Source organism: Vigna unguiculata, chromosome 11 (genome assembly GCF_037176805.1).
Source record: "Vigna unguiculata cultivar grain cowpea cultivar isolate G323 ecotype 2 chromosome 11, ASM3717680v1, whole genome shotgun sequence".
Taxonomy (NCBI): domain Eukaryota; kingdom Viridiplantae; phylum Streptophyta; class Magnoliopsida; order Fabales; family Fabaceae; genus Vigna; species Vigna unguiculata.
Window position 1 is genome coordinate 29,457,004 of NC_140802.1, and position 24,873 is coordinate 29,481,876.

The following is a 24,873-nucleotide window of genomic DNA, read 5'->3' on the forward strand; positions in this document are numbered from 1 at the left end:
GTTTATCAATTAAAACTTCATCAAATCACTTTTATAAAGACATTGATATGTGATAACTTTCAAAAGTTTAAAATACCCGATTCAAATCTATCATCTCTTACATTTTGCGCGTTTTCACATCTACGATCCAATTAAAAAAGTTCTGAGTGTTAAAGAGTAATGATTGAGTTACAGTCTCTCGATTTTTTCTTTTCAAACTTTTTAAGGCAGAAAATCTCGTAGATTAGAGTTTGTCAAACTCTAATTAAATGGCACTAACTTCTTGGGTGGTCCAATTTGTTTTAATTGCTCATTACCATTTTTCAGTTACTTGTAAAATCGATTTAGAGAGAACTTTATATAGAATTATGAGCAAAGTTGGTTCAAATCCACAATTACCAGTTTGAGTTAATGCATTAAGATTCTCATCAATTCCCGCACCTACCCCGAGAAATAAATAGCCATATTTATTCAGCGTTGTCTTTATAGTGCGTCACACAAAACTAACAACAAATAAACACAGTCTTCACTTTTTCAATTTTCTTGACCGTATCCTAGGTTATGCTTGTTTCGTCTTCGTTGTTTATGTACCAAGTTCAGAGCGAACAACATTGTTTGTGATAGAAATCGTACCAAAATCAATGGAGAGCTTCGAAATGTTTGGTGTGTGCCTTTCGTTCCTCTCTCTGTTATCCATGTCCTCCACTTTGGAGATGATTACTCCGACCCAACCCTTGAAAGATGGTGCGAATGAGAATGTAACTCTTGTCTCCACAAACGGAACCTTTGAAGCAGGATTCTTCAGCCCTGCAAATTCCGGTAGCCGTTACCTTGGAATTTGGTACAAAACCATATCCCCAAGAACAGTTGTTTGGGTGGCCAACAAAGAAACACCACTTCAAGACCACTCCGGAGTGTTAGAACTAGACCGTGATCAAGGAATTCTTAGCATCAAAAGTGGCACAGGAGCCAAAATATGGTCCTCAAATGCATCACACACTCCAAGCAAACCAGTTGCTGTGGAGTTGTTGGAATCAGGAAACATGGTTGTGAAAGATGGCCACAATAACTTCTTATGGCAAAGCTTTGATTACCCAGATGATACTTTGCTTCCAGGAATGAAACTTGGAATGAACTTGAAAACTGGTCATTACCGAGCTTTAAGATCTTGGAAATCCCTCAACGATCCTACTCCAGGTGAATTTTCATTTGGTGTTGATACTCGTGGTCTTCCTCAACTAGTTATCACAAAGGATTCTAATGATAACATAGTTTTTAGACCAGGCTCTTGGAATGGTGTTAGAGTAACAGGAGTACCTGGACAAAGAACTCACCCATTAACCAAATCCCTTTTTGTTATGAATGAAGATGAAATCTATTATGAGATTCAACTCTTGAATAGTTCAACCAAACTGAGAAGCAGATTGGTCCCACAAGGATTGCAAATGCGTTTAATATGGTCAGATGAGAGTAAAATTTGGGATACTCCATACACGGGTTCATTTGATGAGTGTGAGAGATATGGTATTTGTGGTGCGAACACTATTTGTAATGTGAGTGGAGCAAATCAACACTGTGAATGTTTGAGTGGATTCCGATCGAACGTTGCAGATTCAACTTGTGATCGAATTATACCTCTAGATTGCAACAAGGGAGATAGTTTTAAGAAGTACGAGGGAATGAAATTGCCAGACACATCTTCATCTTGGTATGATAAGAGAATGAGTCTTGATGAGTGCCAGAAATTGTGCTTGAGCAACTGCTCTTGTACTGCCTATGCTCAATTGGATATCAGTGCCAATGGAAGTGGCTGCTTGCAATGGTTTAATGACATTGTTGACTTCAGGATACTTGCACAGGATGGACAGGATTTTTATCTGCGAATTACAGCTTCAAAATTGCAAGGTATGCTTTTTATTTTACAATTCATTCTTAATTAATTCTATCGTAACCTAATTCTGTGATTTCATTTAAACAGTTGTATTTCGAGAAATACAATCCTCAATTTCATTGAATCAACATATCTCAACATTTATCTAATTATTATTTTGTACCCTAACTCAATATTTACCCAATCATAGTTTCTTTTTATATATTAAAACAAAAGAAAATATATATTCTTTTAATATTAAACCCTTAATAATATTATGTTTATATTGTTAATTTTTTAATATATTTTTATTAAACTATTTAACTAACTAATATTTTAAACATTTAAGGAGGGTATGTGTACGGATGTTAAGTTACCCATATTATGCATATGTAGGGACCACACCCACCCTGTTCTCTTGTCATCCTAGTTGTAGTTATACAAATGTCTGGCTCAACACTTATGTATATGATTAATAAAGAATGAAAGGAAATAATTGAGAAAGAAAAGAAAAAATGTATGAAAAGGTGTAGAAAAATAATCTAAGTTAAGTGGGATGATTTTGTAAATCTGAACCTAATTTTACAAAATAGGTTGATCCCACCATCCGAAAAGTTTATCATTCCAAAGGCAAACATTATGTCATTCTTTCAAAAAAAAAGAAAGTCTTAAAGAATGAAATAAGTATGCCCCACATATAGTAGGGTAGGTTTAATATAGTATTTTCCATTAAGATACAAATAATACAATCTGTCGCTACTAACTGTGCTACAAAAAGTACCTTCTATGGTCAGATTAACGAAAATCAATTTGTGTATCGTTTCATTTCATTACTTAAACTGAGAACGCGGTGCGCCCCTTCCCAAATTCTGCTCTATTCCTTTTTCCTTTTCACCCTATTGATTTTGAAATCAACTACAAAATAGTAACATGTATTATGACGTTCCCAGGGTTAAGTTGTACAAGAATTTTTATATATATATATATATATATATATATATATATATATATATATATATATATATATATCTGTTTCTATTTATATGTTTTGTGAACGATCCAATGTGTAATTGTGTATTTGTTGATTATTAGTTGGTTATGTTCTTAATCTTTCAGATCACGCCTTCAACAGTAAGATAGGAGGAATTATACTTGGCTGCACTGTATTCATCATTGCCATTGTAGTATTTGGGTCCATACTTTGCCTTAAGAGGAATAAACTCAAGCAAACAGGTGAACTCATCATAGTTAAATATTGTCCTCAGTGTAGTTTGTGTTATATTTTACTTTAAACTGCGCAGTGATGGAATGTAATAACAACTAATCTTCATTTCTATTAATTTTGTTACACTTTACGGAAAATTATTTTCAATTATATCTTTGTTTTGCATAAGATCTGATACAATTTCAAGTAGCAGAAACAAATTACTGGAACGACAAGAATAAGAAGGATGACATTGATTTACCAATATTCGACTTTTTATACATCTCCAATGCCACAAATAACTTTTCTGAGAGTAATAAATTGGGACAAGGGGGATTTGGACCGGTGTACAAGGTATGAATGAAATTTTACTTATCATATATCTTCACACAGAAATAACTTGAATGTTTTCAAATTATTGTCAGGGAATATTACCAGATGGACAAGAAATTGCAGTTAAGAGGCTTTCTAAAACTTCGGGACAAGGTTTGGATGAGTTCAAGAATGAAGTATTGCTGATTGCAAAACTTCAACACCGCAATCTTGTAAAGCTTCTTGGTTGTTCTATTCACCAAGATGAAAGACTACTAATTTATATGAATTCATGCCAAATAGAAGCTTGGATTACTTTATTTTTGGTGGGGTTTTTGTTAGAATCTAATTTTTCCAACTTTTGTGATATTTTCCGTCAGACAGTTATGCTAACATGGTGGCGAATTTTCTCAGATTCAACAAGAAGTACATCAATAGATTGGGCTAAGAGATTTGAAATTATTGATGGAATTGCTAGAGGACTTCTCTATCTTCATCAAGATTCTAGACTAAATATCATTCATAGAGATCTCAAGACTAGTAATGTTCTTCTTGATAGCAATATGAAACCAAAAATATCAGATTTTGGTATTGCTAGGACATTTAACCAAGATCAAGATGAAGCTAACACAAATAAAGTGATGGGAACATAGTAAGTTTTTCTATACTTGTTTCTTTCTTACCCCTTTTACATACAATTATGAATAATGCTTCTTTGTGCAGTGGTTATATGCCTCCCGAATATGCTGTGCATGGATATTTTCAGTTAAATCAGATGTATTCAGTTTTGGAGTAATTGTATTAGAGATAATCACTGGAAGGAAGAATAGAGGATTTCGTGACCCACACAATGAGCTAAATCTTCTTGGACATGTAAGTTAAAAATGACATTTAATAAACACCGAATATCTTTTTTGTTGGTATTTTTCGATATGGAAAATAAAATTATTTATGGTCGGAAGTTTCACATCAATAAGATATAAAATCAATTTATAATATATAAATAGGTACAAATCTTATATTATAAACAAATTTTGAAATATTAAATTAAACTTAAAATTAATCTTTTAACAACTATTAATAGTTTTCATGTGTTTTTTCATAGGCATGGAGACTATGGATTGAAAAAAGGCCAATGGAATTAATGGGTGAGTCAATGGATACCGGAGATGGTCCATCTGAAATATTAAGATATATTCATATTGGTTTGTTGTGCGTACAACATAGACCAGAGGATAGGCCAAATATATCTTCAGTTGTTTTAATGTTGAACAGTGAAAAGTTATTGCCTGAGCCAAGTCAACCTGGATTTTACCCAGGAAGAAATAATTTGACAACCATGACAGATTCTTCTTCAAGAAATTTGGATGCGTATTCTCTCAACGAAATGTCTGAGACATTGCTTGAGGCAAGATAGATGATTTAAAATAAAATAAATGGTATGGAAAATAGAAAAGTTTCCGACAATCTCTACAAGTACTATTATACATGTCTGGAAGAATATTATTCAGTTTGATTGTGAGATAACAATTTTAGAATCATGACATGTTATTATTCGTTGTTATTATTCATAGATAAATATGATATTTGGACAGATACTTATGCTACATAAAATGTATATTTGGCCAACCCTAGTTGTTTGATATTTTATACAAAATATGTTTGAAAAAACCTGGTCTAATTAATCACCGTTGTCTTGAGATGTTTGATTTAAATTTGAAATTTGTTCATGGTCATTCACCAAGTATTATTTGTTTACTTTCTTGTTTTCAATTATTTTATTATGGCCAAGGTAATTGAAATAAAGAGCACCCTTTTTTATATTCTTCATCAATCGCCCTTTACTTTCTTTCAATATTCCACATTAAAGCAGCACCTTTTCACTTTTCCATTTTATACCCCCATCTTTTGTTCACTTATCCAAGGTTGCATGCAACACCTAAGCTTACTGAAAGAAAAAGTATAAAAATGGTGAAAGTGATTTTTCCTCGGAAATACATCTTCAATGACGAAAACTTATTTTGTTGAAGAGATTGTAAGGACAAAGATTTATGTGCTAAGTCCTTGGGTACACAAAATGTGCATATAAGTGTGTAAGGCAATGAGGGTAAACAAGTAAGAAGATCCTTAAAATAAGCTATCTGTAGAACTAGACAAAGACAATGGTTTAAAACTACCAAAACATCTTAGGAGGGGACCATATGTTTCTTCACCAACAAAGACTACTTCCATCAACTTTTACCGAAACCACAATAACTCACATATTGGACACACCTTCAATACATCAAATTCATCTTTGTACAATATACGATTATTAGGATATGTATGTATCCTTTTGTATTCCAAACTCATGGAACATAAAAAACATTTCACCTCATTATTACGATTAGGTAATATGTTATTTTCTAAAAGTATCTCTTGATAGTGCAAATGGCTCTAGATAGGGGGCATTGAATATAGCCTTTACTCTTTCTCAGGCAAGTTGTATACGTTGGAAAATTGATGTATTGAGTTCTACTGTTTGAGTTATCTAAAGCCCAAGTCATCTAGGCCTTAGGTCATTTAGTTACTTGGGTTGTCTAGTGACTTATGTCACTTTTACTTGGTGGTTCCTTTGGTATACTTGTTTAATGCACTGACTTGTCCACTGCTTGTCAAACTTATGAAACTTGAATATGGTTAAAATATATATTTGGTCCTTATTTTTGTTTAGTTTTGTCATTTTAATCCTAATATTGTATTTTTGTTTAATCAAGTTCTAATTTTAATCAATTTTGTTCAATTTGGTTATTTTTTACTAATGTCGTTTAAATAATTAATGGTGACGAACAATGTTTGCTACATCTCACTTTGTTTTTTTTTTTTGTTTTTTTTTATTTAAATTTTTTTAATTTGTTTTTCATTTTTAATTTTAAAAAAGATATATTCACATGTTAACCCAACAACGTGTCACGTGTCAGAGTTAATGTTTTATATTCAATTTGGTTCCTGTATTCATTATTTGTGTTCAATTTTAGTCCCAATTTTTGTTTTAAATGGAGTAATTTTGTCCTTTTCCAAATTGAGACCAAATTTAATTTTTGGGTTAAGTATGTTTTTAGTCCCTGAATTTTGATCCAAAATTGAAATTCGTCCCTAGCCAAAACTTTGATAAATTTTGGTCCCTAAACTTTAAAAAATGAACGAATATAGTCCTTTTAACTCAATTTTGTTAACTTTTTTTTAGATTTTGAATGGATTTCTCAGTAAATATTGAGTCGAGAATGTGTCAAACGGCATAAACAACTCCAATATTAATATGAAACACATTCGACATGTTGAAAAAAGTCAACGTAATTGAGTTAAAAGGACTATATTCATTCATTTTTAAAGTTTAGGGACCAAAATTTATCAAAGTTTCGACCAGGGACGAATTCCAATTTTTGACCAAAGTTCAGGGACTAAAAAGATACTTAACCCTTAATTTTTATATAAATGTTATAATGATGTTTTTATTAAAATTCACATTTTTATTAAATATTTGGATTTAGGATTAAAATTAGTTTAAAATTAGAACGAAAATTTTAAAGATGATGATTAATTTTAAATTTTTAATTCTCATCTTTAAAAAATTTAATCTTTTTAAAAATTTTAAAGATGATGATTAATTCTCATCTTTAGAAAATTTAATCTTTTTAATTATTTTAATTTTAATTTTTAATATAAAAAATAAAAATAAAAAAACAAAATGGATCAACCAACAAGGGACCGGACACAAGTGAGTTAAAATTCTAATTGGTCCTCGAACGACGATCTATTTTGACACCCTAACCGAGAGAGAGTTTTACTTATAAAAGATTTGAAATGATAATGAATCTCTCAACTTGAAGTTATATATATATATATATATATATATATATATATATATATATATATATATATATATATATATATATATATATATATATATATATATATATATATACTAGTCTTTCTACCCATGTAACGCACGGGTTGTTTTAAATGTAATATTTTTGGTAATAGCAAGTGGTTTTGAGATATTTAATAACCTATATGATTATAATATAATGTCTTTAAAAAAATAAACAATAAAAGAAGACTAAATTACATACCTATAATGTCTTTTTTGTTAATCTACTTCATAACTTCCTTTTGTACACAACTTTTATTACTTCTTAATTCAACCTTTGTTTTAGCATGATATTCCTTGTAAGTCTTGGATTTTAGGCAATAGATCCTGCATTGCAGAACAGAACATAAATAAGTTCATCTATATTTATACAAACTTTCAAATTAAAACCAAAATTATAAATTACATACCTATAATGTCTTCTTTGTCAAAGAGTTTCAAAAATTTCTTTGTACACAACATTTTTAGTTGTGTTTGTGACATTTCCATCTTGATCCAGTATAAGTATTTTCAATCCTCTTTTGGTTTTCACTCTAGAAATAGCAACATATAGTTGGCCATGTGTGAATACAGGTTGTGGAAGATAAAGGCCCACTCTAGAAAGTGTTTGTCCTTAACTTTTGTTAATCGTCATTGCAAAGCATAAGAAAATCGGGAACTGTCTTCTTTGAAATTTGAAAGGCAACCCTGAATCAGATGGCACTAAATCCTGTCATCAATGTTTTTTCCAGTAATTACAGTTGCAAAGATTACATTTTTTCCCAAATGGTTGACTTGCAATCTTGTGCCATTGCAAAGACCTTTCTCTTGATTAATATTTCTCAGGAGCATAATTGGCACACCTGTTTTCAGCTTGAGTTTATGATTTGGTATCTCTGAACATTTGATATCATTTAAAAATTCAGATGTAAACCATTCAGATTGAACTTCATATTGTTCATCAGATTGGCAAGGTGTATCTGAACTTAAATAAGTCACCTCTTCACCACCTAATAAAGACAACATGAAATCATTTACTTGCTCTATAGAATCATTAGTTGGGCACAAGATTGCTCCATCATCAAAATAATTAGGCTTCATCATGTTAATGACAAATTGAGGATAGACAAATTCAACCAATGACAATAAAGGTAAATCTGTATTTATAATCAGCAGCTCTTCTGGAATTTCAACCATGCACTCACCATTCTCATTTACATCCATTTGTCCATCTCCAATCTTCAATATCCAATCAGCAAATTCTTTGATGTCATTGGCTGTTTGATTGTTTGTTGTAGTACTTAATCTCATGTTCTTGGACAGTTTTAGCATTTTACAACAATTCCATAACTCTGAATAGTTGATTGCTGATTTGATGATATCAAACCTAGATTCTTTCTTGATAACGGGTAGAATTTGTCTGAAGTCACCTCTCAAGCCAACTGTTTTGCCACCAAATGGTTTGTCATTATTGGCATCATCAACGTTTCACATAATATCTCTTAGTGTTCTATCAAATGCCTCAAAGCGCATTTTATTCATCATTGGTGCTTCATCCCAAATAATCAAATTGGTTGCCATCAGAAGTTTAGCAAGGAGACTACCTTGCGCTATGTTGCAAGTTGATTCATCATTAATTAACAGTGGGATGCAGAAGGTAGAGTGTGCTGTTTTTCCACCAAGAAGTAGTAAAGAAGCAATTCCACTTGATGCTACGTTCAAAACAATCATGCCCTTGCTTCTTAGAGCAACTGACAATGTCTTCCACATAAAAGTTTTCCTTGTACCACAATAGCCATATAAAAAGAAGAATCATCCCTTCTTTGAAACAACTACTGTCATGATATCCTGATGTGCATGAATTTGTTCATCATTCAGTGCTTTAAACAAAATGTCATGTTCTTTGCCATCTCTTCTTTATTGAATTGCAGCTCATCAACAATAAATATATTATTGAATGTATGTAGATCTGAAATATCAAGTTGAGGTAATGAAGGATAATCTTTCAAACATCTACCATTTGACATTAGCATTTCTTGTATTTGAATGAGACAAATTTTTTGTAATTCAACGGTCTCAATTTCAAGACCTGCATGAACAAAATAATGCAATTAAAAGTTATATTTATATTCAATTAAATAAATGACAATACAAATTACCTGGTAAGTTCATCTCCTTTCTTTTTTGGTACAAAATTTCATCACATAAGATACTCCTTGTAGAATTCCAAACTATATCTGGTTTAGAAATTGTATTCATGGACAACAAAGTAACAAATAATCTTCTAAGTTGATACCCAGAAGCAAATTCACTTGCTTCTTTTATTGCATCAATATATTCTTTATCGTCAGCCAACAATCCCAAAGCATAGCAAGCTTCTAGGTATGTTTCATAAAGTTTCCCATCAATGGTCTTAATGTTTTCATAATCAATACAACCTTTTTGAATGGTGAGTAATATCCTCAAATAATAAAGTTCTCCAGAGCCCGAAGGAATATAAGTAAGTCTACCAATGTTGTAGCCTTTCTTCCTTGGCTTCCATTCTTTTTCTTTAGCAAACCACACAAATTTGCTTGGAAATTCAGAATAAGTCAATTCTTTTCCTTGTGTATAAACTTTGTTAGCCTAAAACCAAGCTAGAAACATTGTGTTAGCCTTTTCGTATCTGTTGAAGATCACATTAATATCATTATCATCTTTAAACAAAGTTGATTGTTGGCCAGGAAGATGGAATGTCAATCTCTGAACAGGAGGCCATCTGTGACGGATGTCAAAAGCAAATATTCGCCAAGCGGCTTCACATGGTGATAGATACCTACAATCATAATACCTCTTGATCTCATCAATAATGGTTTCTTTGTCACATTGTGCAGAGTTGTTACTTATTTTAAGAATAGCTCTGTCAGGACCTTTGTTGACATATTTGAATAAATATTTTATTTAATTGGTCTTGTTGCAATACTCTGTATTGACGTGAGCTTGATACCTCATTAGAAGTGGTGGATTGTAAGGAACAACACTTCTATTGTCCAGCTTAATTGCATTCTTCTCAACAAATCTACCATTATCAAGTCTTCTATAGCATGAATATCCATCTTCATCAATAGAAGTTGAAGATGTGATTTTTTTAGGATAAAATTTGGAACATCTTCCTTCCTTCATGCATGGTGAATTATATTTGGCAGGTCCGCATGGTCCATGAATCATGTAACTTGCTACAACTTTTTCCAATTTGGGATACAAACCCGCATTGGGCAATTCAGCTGATATTACTTTATTAATATCAGTTGAATTTTTAAATTTGCTTTCTCCATCCAACCATAAAAGTATATGTGCATGAGGTAAACCTCTCTTTTGGAATTCTACTGTGTACATTCCAGCATATATAACAGAACAAATAAAATAGTTTTAAAAATCTAATTTAATAAATATTGATATAATTTATAATACTTCGTATAGAACATACATGCAGTGGTTTTTCCAAAGAAGTCATTTTTTTTAAAATCTATCATTATTTCATCCAGATTCATTTTGAAGACTCTACATACAATATCAGGTCTATTTGAAGGTGATAACCCTTTTGCTAAAACAAAGTCTCTTATTTCGCTCCAATTGACATTGCATGTTATAGTAAGGAACAAATTAGGATATCCAATTTTTTTACAAATTGCCATAGCATCTTGACAATTGTTGAACATGTATCTTGTACCACCAGTGAATGAAGAAGGCAGTACAATACGTCTTCCAATTAAAGAAGGATTTGTCTCTCCTTTATTAACAGCCTCTTGTAATCCATTAAGAATATCAGAATGAATTAACTTTTGATTAGCTTTAATGAAAGAAAATCGTTGTGCTTCCACCATTGTATAGCAATCAACCAAAAAATGTTGGAATAATCGGCATGCATTCACAATATTTCTAGGTTCTATAGATCTTTGTTGTATTCTAAATGCAATAAATTCTCGCAACGAAATTCTAATTCTCACCCTGGATTTACTTCTTGAATGAGATTCTCTTATTGGAATATCTTCTTGATAACCATCTTCTCCATATGGAAACATGAGAGGATATTGCAGTGGAATGAAAGTTGTGTGAGTTTCATGCAATTTTGTTAATTCACCAGAACATTTTTTGACAATTATATCTCTGCCTACATCCATATTACCAAAATCACCTACTATTAGAGCAACTATTTCATCACATGATGATGTGTTGTAGACTCTAGGATCTTTGTTTCTGCCTCTAAATAGTCTTAGTGTGAAATCTGATTCCATATGTTGCAATGACAATTTTCTTACTCTTCTAAAAGATTTAGCAAGAACATTGTGAGTGTCAATCATTTGAATCAAATCAGCAACCAATGATTGATCTATATCAGATTCCTTGTTGTTAGACCTAAAACATAATAAAGAAAAGACATGTGAACATATGTATTTAAATATTTCATTTAAGCAAATTACTTGACCTGTTCACTAACCTGAAATGCTTCAGTCTGTTACTCATTTCATTTTCGGTATCATATATGTAAAGTTGTGCAAACTTTGGCTTTGATCCATGTTCTGGCTATAAAATTCCAATACGATGATAGTTCTGTCCATTAAGAATAAATTGTGGTGGAGCAGAACCATTGTTCATTGAAGTATCTATCTTACCACCAATTGAAGTAAATGAAAACATGCTATTGTATACTCTTATATTCTTTAAAAATAATTTGCTTCTATGATCTACACCATTTAACAAACCTTCAAGAAGATTAGGGGGTTTTTTTAATAGTGGAACTTCCTTTGATGTGTTACTTTTTTCTGCTTTTTCTTCATACCACAGTTCAGCTTTACAATATTGGCATTCCAAGCAAGGGTCTCCAATATTGAGTAGTTCTAAACATCAGCATAAAGCATTAGCTTGAAATGCATATTTTATCTCTGAAATTATGTACAATTATGTGTCACATTACCTTGTAACTCCCCTTTGCAATACAATTCGTTTGTAATTGTAGTACTTGTACTATCTCCTACAATATTAGTAAAATGAGAAGTAAGTAATCATTTAAAAAATGTATTTATTGACATCACTAAGTTAGGAATTCAATATCTGAATTACCTTCATGTGTTATTGTTGCTGAATCATCATTTGTTGTGTCTGAACAATGTTGTTCTGTTGGTGTTTCATCAAGAGTGAATCTGTTCTGAAGTGATTGTATGACTTGAAAAGGATATTTGACAACTTTATTTTTAGAGACAGAATATGAATCATTTACAACTTGAGATGTGCCACCTATGGAAAAGAATTATTAAAACAATTATGTTACATTCATTGGCATTTTGAGTATGAACGTTTATATATGTGAATAAGAACCTACTTACCTGCACTGCAATTGTAATTATTTTGTCCATAATTTCTCTGAATGTTATTGCTAACAACTAAAATCATTAAAAAACATTAATAGAATTTTAAAATTTGTCATCTTCATCCAATTACAATAAAGATGAATGTAGAAATTTACCGAAAGGAGTATTGTGAAGTCATTAAGTTTATTTGGATTGGATCTTCAACTAAAGCAGTGGAAGAATTTGATATATTGTTTTCAAGCACTGCATTGAAATAAAGATTTGTTTATAATTTCTTAAAATGATATTGCATTAATAATATTGAAAAACAAACAAAGATAACTTACCAATTGTTGTCTGAAATATTGAATTAATATTGTGAAGGTTGTTCTTGTTGTTTTGCAGATCTGAAAAATGATTATTGTAGCAGCATTGAATGTGCAACAATAAACAACCATACTTCAGTCATTCATGTAAGAACAATGTGTAAAGAAATAGATTAAAAAAATAATACTTACTAAGATCCAACTCTTGTAATGGCTTCCTTTGGATAGTGTTCTGGAATAATTTTTCAGATTGACTTCTTTAATCTGTCATTAACACAGCAAAGATATTTGATTATCAATCTATGTTGTCAAGTTAAAATCCAAATAAAGATTTTCAAATATAATTATAAAAAGAAAACCTAATATTTTGATACTTTGAGAAGAATAGTTGGCAATTTTTGATTTTTTTTTCTTGCATTCTCTTCTTTGTAATCTGCAAAGAAGATATAAACATAAAAATGCAGAATTTGTAAATAAATGTTTGATGAACACATTCGAAAGTCAAATGATTCAAGTGAGATGTTAGAAATTACATGAATGGTGATTACTTCTTGCATTCAACCTTTGTTGTAGCACCAACTTCCTTCTCAGCCTTGCATTTTTACAATCGTTTTCCTCCATTTCAGCAAAAAACATATGGAATACTTTCAAAGGTGTCAATGGAATAAGCAAAAACAAAGATAAGTTGACTCAATGGATGAAAAAGTGTTTTCTGTTTTATTTGTAATCACCATTTTGGAAAAGTGTACCTCTAATCACCATTTTGGAAAGAAAAATATTTGTAATTGTGATAGGAAGCACTTGTAAGACTACAAAAAGTTTTTAGCAGTAGACAAAGATTAAAAAGAGAAAGAGCATGCAGTGCTGAGTGGTAATAGATGAGAATCATTCATATATATAGTACTTCTTTCATAGTTGATTTGTTCTTGCAAGTAACAAAACATTTGTTTTTTATGTAGGTACTACAACACATCTTTTTTATGCAGTACTATATATAGTACAACAAAGAGGACAGTTTCATAGCAAGTATCTGCAATATATAGTACAACATACAATCAGTGTCTTCACATACTAAACTAACATACATCCATACATGTATGTTTACTTATAACATATATTTCATTATGTTTAATTATAACATATTTCATTATGTTACATTAAATTATAATATGTCTCACTTGAACTCGATAAATTAAAGTTTTAGAATAAACTTTTTATTGGCATTCATAGAAATTGAGACAATCTTCAAAGAAATTTCATTAATAACAAAATAGAACTATACATATGCATTGTTGAAAATATAAAAACTTGTAGCTTGACAACTACCTAAGTAGCAGACATGAAAAGAAAACTATTTATACTCGGCAGTTCCAAATAACACCATAAAACAAACTGTAAATTAAAAATTACAATATGTAAGCACTTTGACATTCTGATTGCTTTTCATCTGGTCAACTTCAAACACCAAGTCAATAGATTGATCAAATCCATGAGCAATACAAAATTCCTTCCAGCCACTTCCTATTTTCTTAGACTTCTTTGGATGATTTCTCAAGAGTAGTTTGCACTTCACTATTTTGCGCGGTCCATAAAGAAAAATGTTTTTAAATCTTCCTTGACGAAGATAATTGCCAAAATCAGCTGGCAAATCCTAACACATTGAATGAAATTAAAGAATTCAATATAAAGTAAAAATCAGTTTAAGATATGGATTAAATTGTTTAAAAGAATTAGAAGACATAAATATAAAAATCAAATAAACATCCACCGAGTAACTGAAATGAATCTCACCAGATGGCTAGCATGACATTGGTTTGGATTCAGAAATATGCAAAAATGCAACTTCGGTCCATTGAAAAGTGGTTCATCTGCTTGAAGTCTTTTAAGAAAATGTCCAATAGATAAAGGTTTGCATTTACTTGGAAAAACAATGATGTAGAAGCAAGAATGACCGACATATCCAAAATAAATAGTGTGGTTATCGTGTAGTTGATAAAGGTCCCTTAAATCATTCCTTCCTCCAATTAGCATTGGTTTCTGTAAATTCTTGTTATAAGTGACGACATATCTATTGCCTTCAACATCTGTTAAAGTCCATTGACAATCAAGATCATGATCATAAAGAATGGCGAATGCACGATCCACAAACCCAACAACCTCCAAAGATAGAATATTTTTAACAACAACATAGATTAGTTGAAGACAAAATGATGATATCGTTTGAAATTCGTGATACAAATAAGAAGAGTAGAAGATTTTTTGTAAAACAAAAAATGTATGCAAATATTTACCAAAGACGTACCTCGTCCTGAAGGTGAATAATAGAGAACTGGTACCTACTCATTCTATTAATAACTTCTTCTTCGTTGAAGTTGTTCTCCATTTGCTTGGACTTTCAAAATGAAAGTAGAAATAGAGTTGGAAAAATGGAGAATATGATTGAACTTATCTTGAAGTTTGATTTTGATGGTAGAATGGAGATGAATATTTATAGAAGAAAAATCTCACATGAAAAGATGGGACGATTACAATTAGATTTCAAAACAATAATGTAATTATTACTTGGAAAAACGAGCAGACGATTAAAAACACAATATAACTTTATAAAGATATTACGTTATAAAAGATTTTATAAATATAATAATATCATAATATAATATAATATATAATAAAATTAAGATATTTATATATAATATTAAATATGGTTGATAGAATAAAGTAACAACAAAAATTATATATATATATATATATATATATATTAGGATCAATCGAATATAAATTGACGTAGTAAGTTAATATATTATAATTGATTCTAAAATTATGAAATATTAAATTTTACATGTATATCTATATAAAAATTCAAATGGAAATTATTTAATAAACTTAGTAACCATTACAAAGAAAAATGATTCAAATTTGTGTATGGCAGCTAATTCTGTTGTCAGAACTTAAAATGTGTCAACATTTAATTGGTTTGCCATATATATATTATTTATGAAAAGGAATGTAAATAAGAAATGACCATTTTTAATTTCGGTTTTTGAAGAAAAAGATATTTGTCATTTATGATAATAAATATAATTAATAAATTGAAATTTCTAAATTCCTTTTTGAAAAAAGTTATTTGATTCTACTTTCATGAATTGATGGTAAAAAATAAGATCAATTTTGATAAGTTTTGATGTAGCTGGCAGTCAAGTTTGTTGACAATACTTGAAAAATGTCAACAATATTTTACATACCAGTGGATGAAAAAAATAAAAGTATACAAATTGTAACAAATAAAAGCATAATAAAAGCATAATATAGTTATCATAAAATTTAACATCAAAGTTATAGTTTAAATGAAATTAAAGACAGACCCATGTGTGGACATATTACAATCCTAAATTGTCAAACATAAAACAAATTGTCTTCAAATATTAAAACTAAAATGATATATCAAATAACTGATTTTTCCTTCTTAATATTTCTTTTTAGCAGCTTCAATGGAACATTATCTTCTTCGATGGATTCAAGTGATGCAGTCTTCTTTGCAGATTCTCTCTTAAGTGAACTGTTACCATCATCATTCGTTGCAATATCTTTGATTAAGTCAGGAGATTGGGATCTACACTCAATTGTTTCTTTGGTAAATCTGACTAATAAATCCTATAGTACACGTTAAAAAGAAATAACATTAATAAAATAATACGTCATTAACAAACAATTAAAATTTATGAAATTTCTATACCTTTGCAATATCAAAAGTGGACTCATTGACTACACGTTGTTTTTCCCTGCTAAACTCACCATTGCCAGCATAAACATCCTTCAAAAAGGTATAGAAAATTAAATGATTAAGAACTTAAATATATGTAAAATCTTGAATGTAAAATGTATATTTGAAATTATATATTACCACAGATTTCATCGAAGAATCATTGAACTTCTGAATTATATCATCATCAAGACATACTTTCTTCACTCTGAAAGATTGTTCAAGTTTGAACGTTTGATCGTTCCTACTTTCAACTTTAAACAACAAACTTTTATCAACTAACTCATCAAACTCCTTAGGCAAATTTCCAGAAGCATTCATCTACGATAACAAAATAATTTAATATCATATTTTCAAAGATTTATCCAACTGTCATTGTGTATGTATATATATAAGTGGATATATTGAAGAGTATACCTTATCATGAGTATCTAACATATCAGCACAAGTTTTTTTGAAAACGGTGGTTGCATCTCTATCAAACAGCACAAATGTGGTTGAATCGGATGAGTCAATAACTCGGATCTTAATCCTATATTTGTAAAATAGATAATAGTATTAATTAACAAAAGTCTAAATTATAATCATATATGTAAATGGACATTAAGTTTAATACAGGTAAAATTAACCTTGGAAAGACTTTTATAACATGCTTATTACACTTCTCGCAAAAGAACATCTTTGAATCTGGATAAACAACTTTGTTGCAAACACAAGCCGTATACCACCAGTCATCCTCACCCAAAATATGCTTAATGGTTCCAAACAATATGTTAGTGGCAACCTTTGAATATAAAAAAGATTAATGAAAATAGGTATTGAGAACAACAAAATTTCATGTAACAATTTAGAAGTCATTCTAACCTCTTTACAATCTTTAAGACCTTGAATGGTCGTCCTAGGTGTAAGAGTTAAAAAGTCTTCTTCCACAGTATGTTTCAAAGTCTAAGAGAGTTGCGTTAATCCTTGAGAGGGAGATTCATTGTTCTCAAACATTATGTGAAATAGAAATTAAAGTTACAAAAATGGATTAAATAAAAAATTATAAAGTTTGAAAAAAAATGAAGAATAATTTGAATATTACCTTGATTTTAGTTCAGATGCCTCCTAGTGCAGAACTTACAATTTTGAACTTGAACCTTATCTAAATTTAAAAAGATAGTGTATGTCAAAGTACCATGGAATAAATTGTAATATAACAAATGTATAAAAGTAATAACAGAAGTTTACCTTGAAAAGTTTAGACTTTCACAAATTCTATACTTATAGCAGAATTTTGTACTTCTCCACTTGAAAGAAATACATTCAATTCATCGACATAAATATCAAACAAAGTACATTCTATTCGAAACCTAAACATTCAATAAATGTTATGTGAAATCATTATTTAAACAGAAATAAAAAGGTATGTAGTATAGCATAGAAATAAAATACCCATAAGCTTCTATTGCAATGACATTTAATTTTGTTGTCTTTCCATCAACTTGCAATTCTCTTTCAGTCCCCACTCCGACCAGTAATCCCAAGATATCTAAATAAAAATTAATAAATGTGATATCATATAAGGTCAAAATAATTGTTGATAACTAAAAAATATGAATGGTAGAAAAACTAAAAATATTAACTTACCAACTAAATAATCAATATCAAATTCAGTGGTATTCAATAAGGACAAAGGTGTGTATTGTGGTTTCATATCAGGAACCAAGTTACCATGAAGCAAACTAACTTTTGTACCAAATTGGAAATTAATCTTATAAGGGTGGTGCGTAGTTCTGTATATTCCAGAATTGGGAGCAACACTGAAATTTTGGATGGCATAAACATGACCTTCAGAAATTTCAGTCTGAAATTTGTAAATTAGAGTACGTCTGATGGAAGCATGTATTTTAGAACCCTGAAAAAGCTCAATATAATAAATATAAAGATGTTCAAGATACACATATTTTGTTCATAACAATGATGGTAAAGAATTAGAAGAATAATAACCTCTTTGTCTTGAATCACCAACTCCATGGAAAAAGGACATTTTGACTTTGCTTTTGAACTTCATAGAGAGACATGTTGAACTCAACACAACGATATTGAAGAAATGAAAAGTAAAAAAGTGAGTATTAGATTGGTGACATATTTAAACTCAGATACAAAAGATAATAATTAATGTAAAAAGATTTAATTCAGAAAAATAAAACAAATACAAATAAATAAAAGGTTCAAAGCAGCTATAGAGTAATATATATCTGTTTGGTCAAAGGATAGTAAAAGAAGGCTAAGGAATAAAGATAACATGGATTTGGCAATTTTTGAAAAAGTAAAGGTTCATATGTTATTGGATTAAAAACTTTGAAATGGTTAAAGAAAGCAAGAAGTACAAAAGCATTAAATAATCTGCAAACATGGAGTAATAGACATGAGATGTTAATAGAAATAAAAACTTTTGACCTACGTTTACAGAAATCATACTAACATATTTTGGTGAAAACTGCAAAAAATAGCTATTGATGTCAGAAACCAGTAATCTGTTCCAATTGATTTATTCACAAGTTTCATAGAAATGGAAAATCAATAAAAAAAGCATTCTGATGAAGATGAACCATGAACAACTTACTTTTAAATGAAAACATTACCTCTTGGCGTGATGTATTGAGCAGTGAACCATTAATTGAATCACTAATATGGAAACAATGAAGATCTGCAAAAAAGTATGGCTGTATAAACAATTAATTTTAAGAAAGAAGAAATGTGCGAAGATGTTTTTTCAGAATTTGTTAACAAATGGACAAACCCTACATCTGTACAAAAGAACATATGAACTGCTAGGGTTCTTGTATTACTATATTTGTTAACAAAAACAAATGAAGTACATACCTTTGGTGGAAGATGGTTTGTATGAATCCAGACTTGCCAGAGAAAATTCATTTGGCTGAAAAATAATTAATTAAATTCTACAAAAAGTGAACAAAAAAGTGTAGTACACAATATACTTGATCAGAACAAAATAGATGACATACCTATACTGCGAGAAACTTCATGGAGAAGACAAATGTGTTGGATGCATTGATTTAATAATGTCTAATATCAAATTTTCTAAAAAATTATATTCGTATCATAAAAAAGGTAATGATATGAGGGATTAGTACATCAGAAAAAAATGTGGAAACAATGAATAAAGGTACTCGAGCAATGCAAAAGTCATATCAATCGACTTTTTTAACATTATATTAACTTTTTGTTGAAATTTTAATAAATGAGATGTATATGAAATAAATTCTGGTGTTATATTTTAAAATATAATATTTATTTTAAAAAGGCAAAATCAATGATATGACATTTTGGTCTCTGACATGAATTAACTGGCAAAGATATTGGTATATAGAAGAAGATGTGTAGCAGTTACAATTATATCATATTTCAAAAGTTGGATTTACCAAAATATATATATATATATATATATATATATATATATATAATATCATAAAAGTCTATAATAATTCTTACAAAATATTACAGATTACTAATTCATTAAAATAATATTGTTCATGGATGATTTCAGTGGCCATGATAAGATTCATATCTATTAAGCAGCACATTCATATCCTTGTTTGCTTTTTCACCGTCAACCTCAAGAAGTATTATATCTCTTTCCTCTAGTCCATGAAGTTGACAAAACTTTTTCCATCCACTTCCTATCTTCACCGATTTAGCTCTAATTAACAACTTGCATTGCACTTTTGCTTTTGGACCGCAAAGCACAATGTATGAGAAATTACTATTGCGAAAATACTTACATAGGTCTGAATTCAAATCCTGCGGAAACAAATAAAATTAAATAATTTGAAATATAAATTAATTTATATTAAAGCGAAGATAAAAAGAACACATAAATAATGGTATACAAATTAAAAAAAAAAAAGGTAAGAAACGTCACCAGAGAGCTTGATTTACAGTTGTATTTAGAAAGGCGGAACTCAAAGTGAATTAATTTTGACGTTGTGAGTGGAAGATTTGATCGAACATGACTTTGAAATTTTTGCAAAGTTGATTCTGAACAGTGATCGTAAAGGTGTATTTGAAAAACAAAATTTCCAGTATGCCTTAAGTAACATAGTTTTGGTGGTTTTAAGTGATAGAATTTTCTTATATCACACCAGCCATCAGTAATCCTCGGATTATAAATATCCATGTTGAAGGTAACATGGTGCATATGACCCTTGTTATCAGAAATAGTCCAAACTGGACCCAGTTCACGACCTAATGTAATGACAAACAATCGGTTGACGTCACCAAAATCCTTGACAAAAAAGAAAGTTCATCAACAAAAGATTATTTAAATTCAACAGAGAAGAATAATGGTGAATAATTTATAAGTAATGAATTCAAAAAAACATGTTCTTCGATGTACATAGTAAAGAATTCACCCTTCCACTTGCTCGCAAGTATGGATTGATCACCGAGTATGCATTGTGTCGTCATCATCTAAGTAGATGGTATAAAATATTTAAAAGACATTGAAAAACAGAGAACATGATGAAATGAGAAGATGATGGTTATGATGATGATGAAAAAGAGAATATCATGAAACATATTTTTTTATGTGGACTATGAAGAGAAGTGTGGTTCATAAAAAGGTATAAGTTTAACATTAATACCTTTCTGTAATGTAGAAGAAGTTGGTGATGATGAAATGGAGAATATGATAAAAAAAGAACATGATGATGATGATGATGAAACAGAGAAGATGATGAAACAGAGAAGATGATGAAACATAAAAGCGTGTTGTTCATAAAAATGTAAAAGTTAAAGATGCATACCTTTGTGTAATGGAAAGCACTTATGGAAATCTGATATACACAGATGAACCCAAATGAGTATGACAAAAAGAAGATAAGTTGAAAATTGTAGAGGAAGCTGCGTTTTTTGACTGTGAAGAGAGGTATTGGTAATAAAAGCGTTTTAGTGATAATAATATTACGTAGAGCAATCATGATTATGTTCTTGAGAAGTGTTGATAACTTTGGACAGTGCAATCAATTTTATCTTGAGAAGTGAAAAATATAATGAATAAAAATTTAAAAAAAAAATGAATTGTTTCTTTGTTCGCGATTTGGTATTTAATATTGGAATATAAAAACAATAATAATCATAACGTGTGGCAGATGATAGAGAAGTTTATAAATCTTTCTGTAATGGAAAAGAAGATGGTGATGATGAAACGGAGAAGATTATAAACAAAAAAGATGATGATGATGATGACACAGAGAAGATGATGAACAAAAGCATAGGTCATAAAAGCGTGTTGTTCATAAAAATGTAAAATTTAAACATGCATACCTTTGTGTAATGGAGAAGCACTTCTGGAAATCTGATATACACAGATGAACCTAGATGAGTATCCTTGAAAGAAGATAAGTTGTAAATTGTAGACGTAGCAACGTTCTTTGAATGTGAAGAGAGGTAGCGGTAATCAAAGCATTTTAGTGATAATAATATTACGTAGAGCAATCATGATTATCGTCTTGAGAAGTGTTGATAACTGTAGACAGTGCAATTAATTTTATCTTGAGAAGTGAAAAACATAATGGAAAGAAATTTAAAAAAATGAAACATTTCTTGGTTCGCGATTTGGTATTTAGTATTGGAATATGAAAAGGTTTAATAATTATAACGTGTAGCAGATGATAGAGCAGTTTAGTCATCATTATCTCGAGCAGTGCGAAATTTAATGCATTTGAATACTGATTGACACGTTGATTTGGAGATAATTTGAACCACTTTTTTAAGGCGTTGGAATACAAAATGTTTTGTAAACGGTTATTTCAAAATTATTTTTCTATAAAATTTGTTCTTAAATTCTTCTGAGTATGAAAATGGTGAAAAAGATTATAATTATTTTATAAGTTATATGATTTTAATTATAATAATTAATAACTAATAGTTATTGTATTTCACTTAAGTTTAAATTTCCAATTTATATGGAATGGTAATTAATGTTAATTAATTAAAATTATAATTAAAAATAATTTATATTGACTAAAATGAAGTCAAACAAAATATATAACAAAAAGAGAAAATACATATAATAAAAGAGAATAAAATATAACTTATATATTGAGATATATAATAACTAGATACAAAATAAGAGTCCAATTAAAATCTTCTTATATATTGATATATATAAGAAGTTCAAACAAAATTACATACAAAATTTTCAACTTTAATACCAAAAAAATGGATAAAGAACTTTGATATCTTTGCTTGTTCTTTCACTTTCAATTTCAAAAAAAAAATTCAGGGTGATCCTCTACAGAGAGTTGATGAAGAGCACAAAAGTCTTTCCAGCCAGATCATATCTTAACAGACCTAGGTCTTATTATCAATTTACACTCCACTTCGCCCCTTGGACCATGTAAAACAACAGAAGAAAGTCCACTCTTTTCAAAATAAGTCACAAATTCTTTTTTCAAATACTGAAAAAATAATGTGAAGATATATTAATTATTAGAAAGGAATGTAAATTTTAAATAATATTAAAAATCATAACTAACCAGGTGGCTTTCTTGACGGTAGTATGTGGATAATTCAACAGAAAAATGGATTAAGTTCGACATAGAGAGAGGACGACGGATGGCAACATTGTTGAGGAACTTGGTCTTGATTCGTGTGTCTGCAAAACGTGTAGAGATGTGGATTACGAAAGATGAATTTCTGACGTATTTTAACACAAGCAACTTGTCAGAATGATCTGCATAGAAAGATCTTAGTTGGTTCCAGCCTTGGGTAATCATTGGAGTGTGAATATACATGTTGTAAGTAACATGGTGAACATTACTTTGGTAATCAACAACGATCCATTTAGCACCAAGGTCCTTCCAATAGCGTATTATGAACACTCGGTCGACGTGTCCAAAGTCCTTAAAAGATTAGCAAGTTAACAATAAAGAAATAAATAAGTATAAATAACAAAAATAAATGAGTTTGAATCAAAAAATATATATGGTCTTTCAAAAACATAGAAATGAATCCGCCAACCATTTCTGACGAAAGTATGGATTGTGGTGTGGGCATGGATTCCATTGCAGGAGAATAGGTTGGTGATGAAGTAAAATTGTAAGAGAAGAAAATGGGTAACAGTAGAAAAATCATATGTCTGACTTTGAATTGGTAAACATAGAGAATATATATATAAAAAGAATAGGAGAAGTCATAGCTGTTGGAAGTATCCGTACATACTGGACAGTCTGAAGTGGTAAAAGTACAAGTTAATAAATACGAATTTAAAAATAAAACGTTAAATAAAAAATAAAGAATTATGAAGCGTCGTAAAAGTATAAGAAGAATTATTTAATGTAATTTACTAATGTTGATTTTTTTCAGGATGGGGTATTTAATATTGGAATATAATAAAGTTTAATAATTATAACGTGTGGTAGATGATGGAGCAGTGGCAGATGATGGACCAGTTTATTCATCATTATCTCGAGCAGTGTGAAATTTAATGCGTTTGAATACTGATTGACAGGTTAATTTGGAGAAAATTCGAAGTAGTATTTGAATGGGTTGGAATACAAAACATTTTGTAAACGAAATGGTTTTCATGGAGTAAACGGTGATTTGAAAAATAATGTGAAGAACTCTTTGAAAAATGTCCAAATAAAAACAAAAATCAGGTACAAATAAAGAGATCTGGTGATAGAATGCATTATTAATAAATACCATTAACGAAAAAAAAATGACACAAACAAAGTTTAAGGTAGAAAAATGAAGAAGATGAACGGTTTGCTTGTAAAAGGTGAAAAAATATAGATAAATTGGTAAAGAAAAAGGTAGATTTTCATACAAATTACTTACTAGTTAAGTTGTACAGCGAAAAAGACTCGTGCAAGACTTATCATCTTGATTTGAAGCCTGTATCCAGAAGAAAAATATAAGAAACAGTTAGATCAAAGTAGACAAACGCCAAAAATAGTTAGATGAACTCTTTTTCGTGTGCAACTTTGATAAAATATAGTGTATGATGAACTCTTTGAAAAATGTCCAAATAAAAACGAAAATCGGGTAACAATAAAGAGATCTGCTGATAGAATGCATTATTAAAAAATACCATGAACGAAAAAAATGAAACAAACACAGTTGAAGGTAGAAAAATGAAGAAGATGAACGGTTTGCTTGTAAAAGGTGGAAAAATACAGATAAATTGGTAAAGAAA

At 29.9% G+C, this 24,873-nt stretch overlaps 2 protein-coding genes and 1 pseudogene across 3 annotated transcripts; 1 reads left to right on the top strand and 2 right to left on the bottom strand.

Moving 5' to 3' along the window:
* Positions 1-452: 452 nt before the first annotated feature.
* LOC114169298 (G-type lectin S-receptor-like serine/threonine-protein kinase At4g27290) lies at positions 453-4,991 on the top strand (annotated as a pseudogene). Its single transcript, XR_014986314.1, has 7 exons — positions 453-1,884; positions 2,966-3,082; positions 3,268-3,407; positions 3,479-3,691; positions 3,780-4,017; positions 4,089-4,238; positions 4,471-4,991. The product of XR_014986314.1 is annotated as a G-type lectin S-receptor-like serine/threonine-protein kinase At4g27290 (transcript).
* A 2,986-nt stretch (positions 4,992-7,977) lies between these two features.
* LOC146881718 (uncharacterized) lies at positions 7,978-8,565 on the bottom strand. Its single transcript, XM_085669323.1, has one exon. The coding sequence runs from the start codon at positions 8,563-8,565 to the stop codon at positions 7,978-7,980; it is 588 nt and encodes a 195-aa protein (XP_085525449.1).
* Positions 8,566-8,742: 177 nt separating this feature from the next.
* On the bottom strand, positions 8,743-23,741 carry LOC114170161 (uncharacterized). Its single transcript, XM_085669324.1, has 21 exons — positions 23,697-23,741; positions 23,213-23,578; positions 19,536-19,590; positions 19,295-19,359; positions 18,297-18,564; positions 18,102-18,198; positions 17,950-18,019; positions 17,297-17,451; positions 17,085-17,199; positions 16,809-16,988; positions 16,641-16,718; positions 16,403-16,558; positions 15,210-15,299; positions 14,318-14,558; positions 12,618-12,674; positions 12,355-12,528; positions 12,204-12,265; positions 12,051-12,131; positions 11,732-11,817; positions 10,803-11,649; positions 8,743-9,015 (listed from the first exon to the last, which is right to left on the bottom strand). Exons 1-21 carry the CDS (start codon positions 23,739-23,741, stop codon positions 8,743-8,745), a joined length of 3,561 nt encoding a protein of 1,186 aa, XP_085525450.1.
* Between the last annotated feature and the right edge of the window lie 1,132 nt (positions 23,742-24,873).

Bases quoted from the DNA above. Each gene is read 5' to 3' on its own strand.
- LOC146881718 (XM_085669323.1), bottom strand. From the start codon at position 8,565: ATGAGATTAAGTACTACAACAAACAATCAAACAGCCAATGACATCAAA.
- LOC114170161 (XM_085669324.1), bottom strand. From the start codon at position 23,741: ATGGAATCCATGCCCACACCACAATCCATACTTTCGTCAGAAATG. The intron at 16,719-16,808 runs GTAATATATAAT...ACCTTTTTGAAG, and splicing joins ATTCTTCGATGAAATCTGTG to GATGTTTATGCTGGCAATGG. The intron at 12,529-12,617 runs GTAAGTAGGTTC...TCTTTTCCATAG, and splicing joins TAATTACAATTGCAGTGCAG to GTGGCACATCTCAAGTTGTA.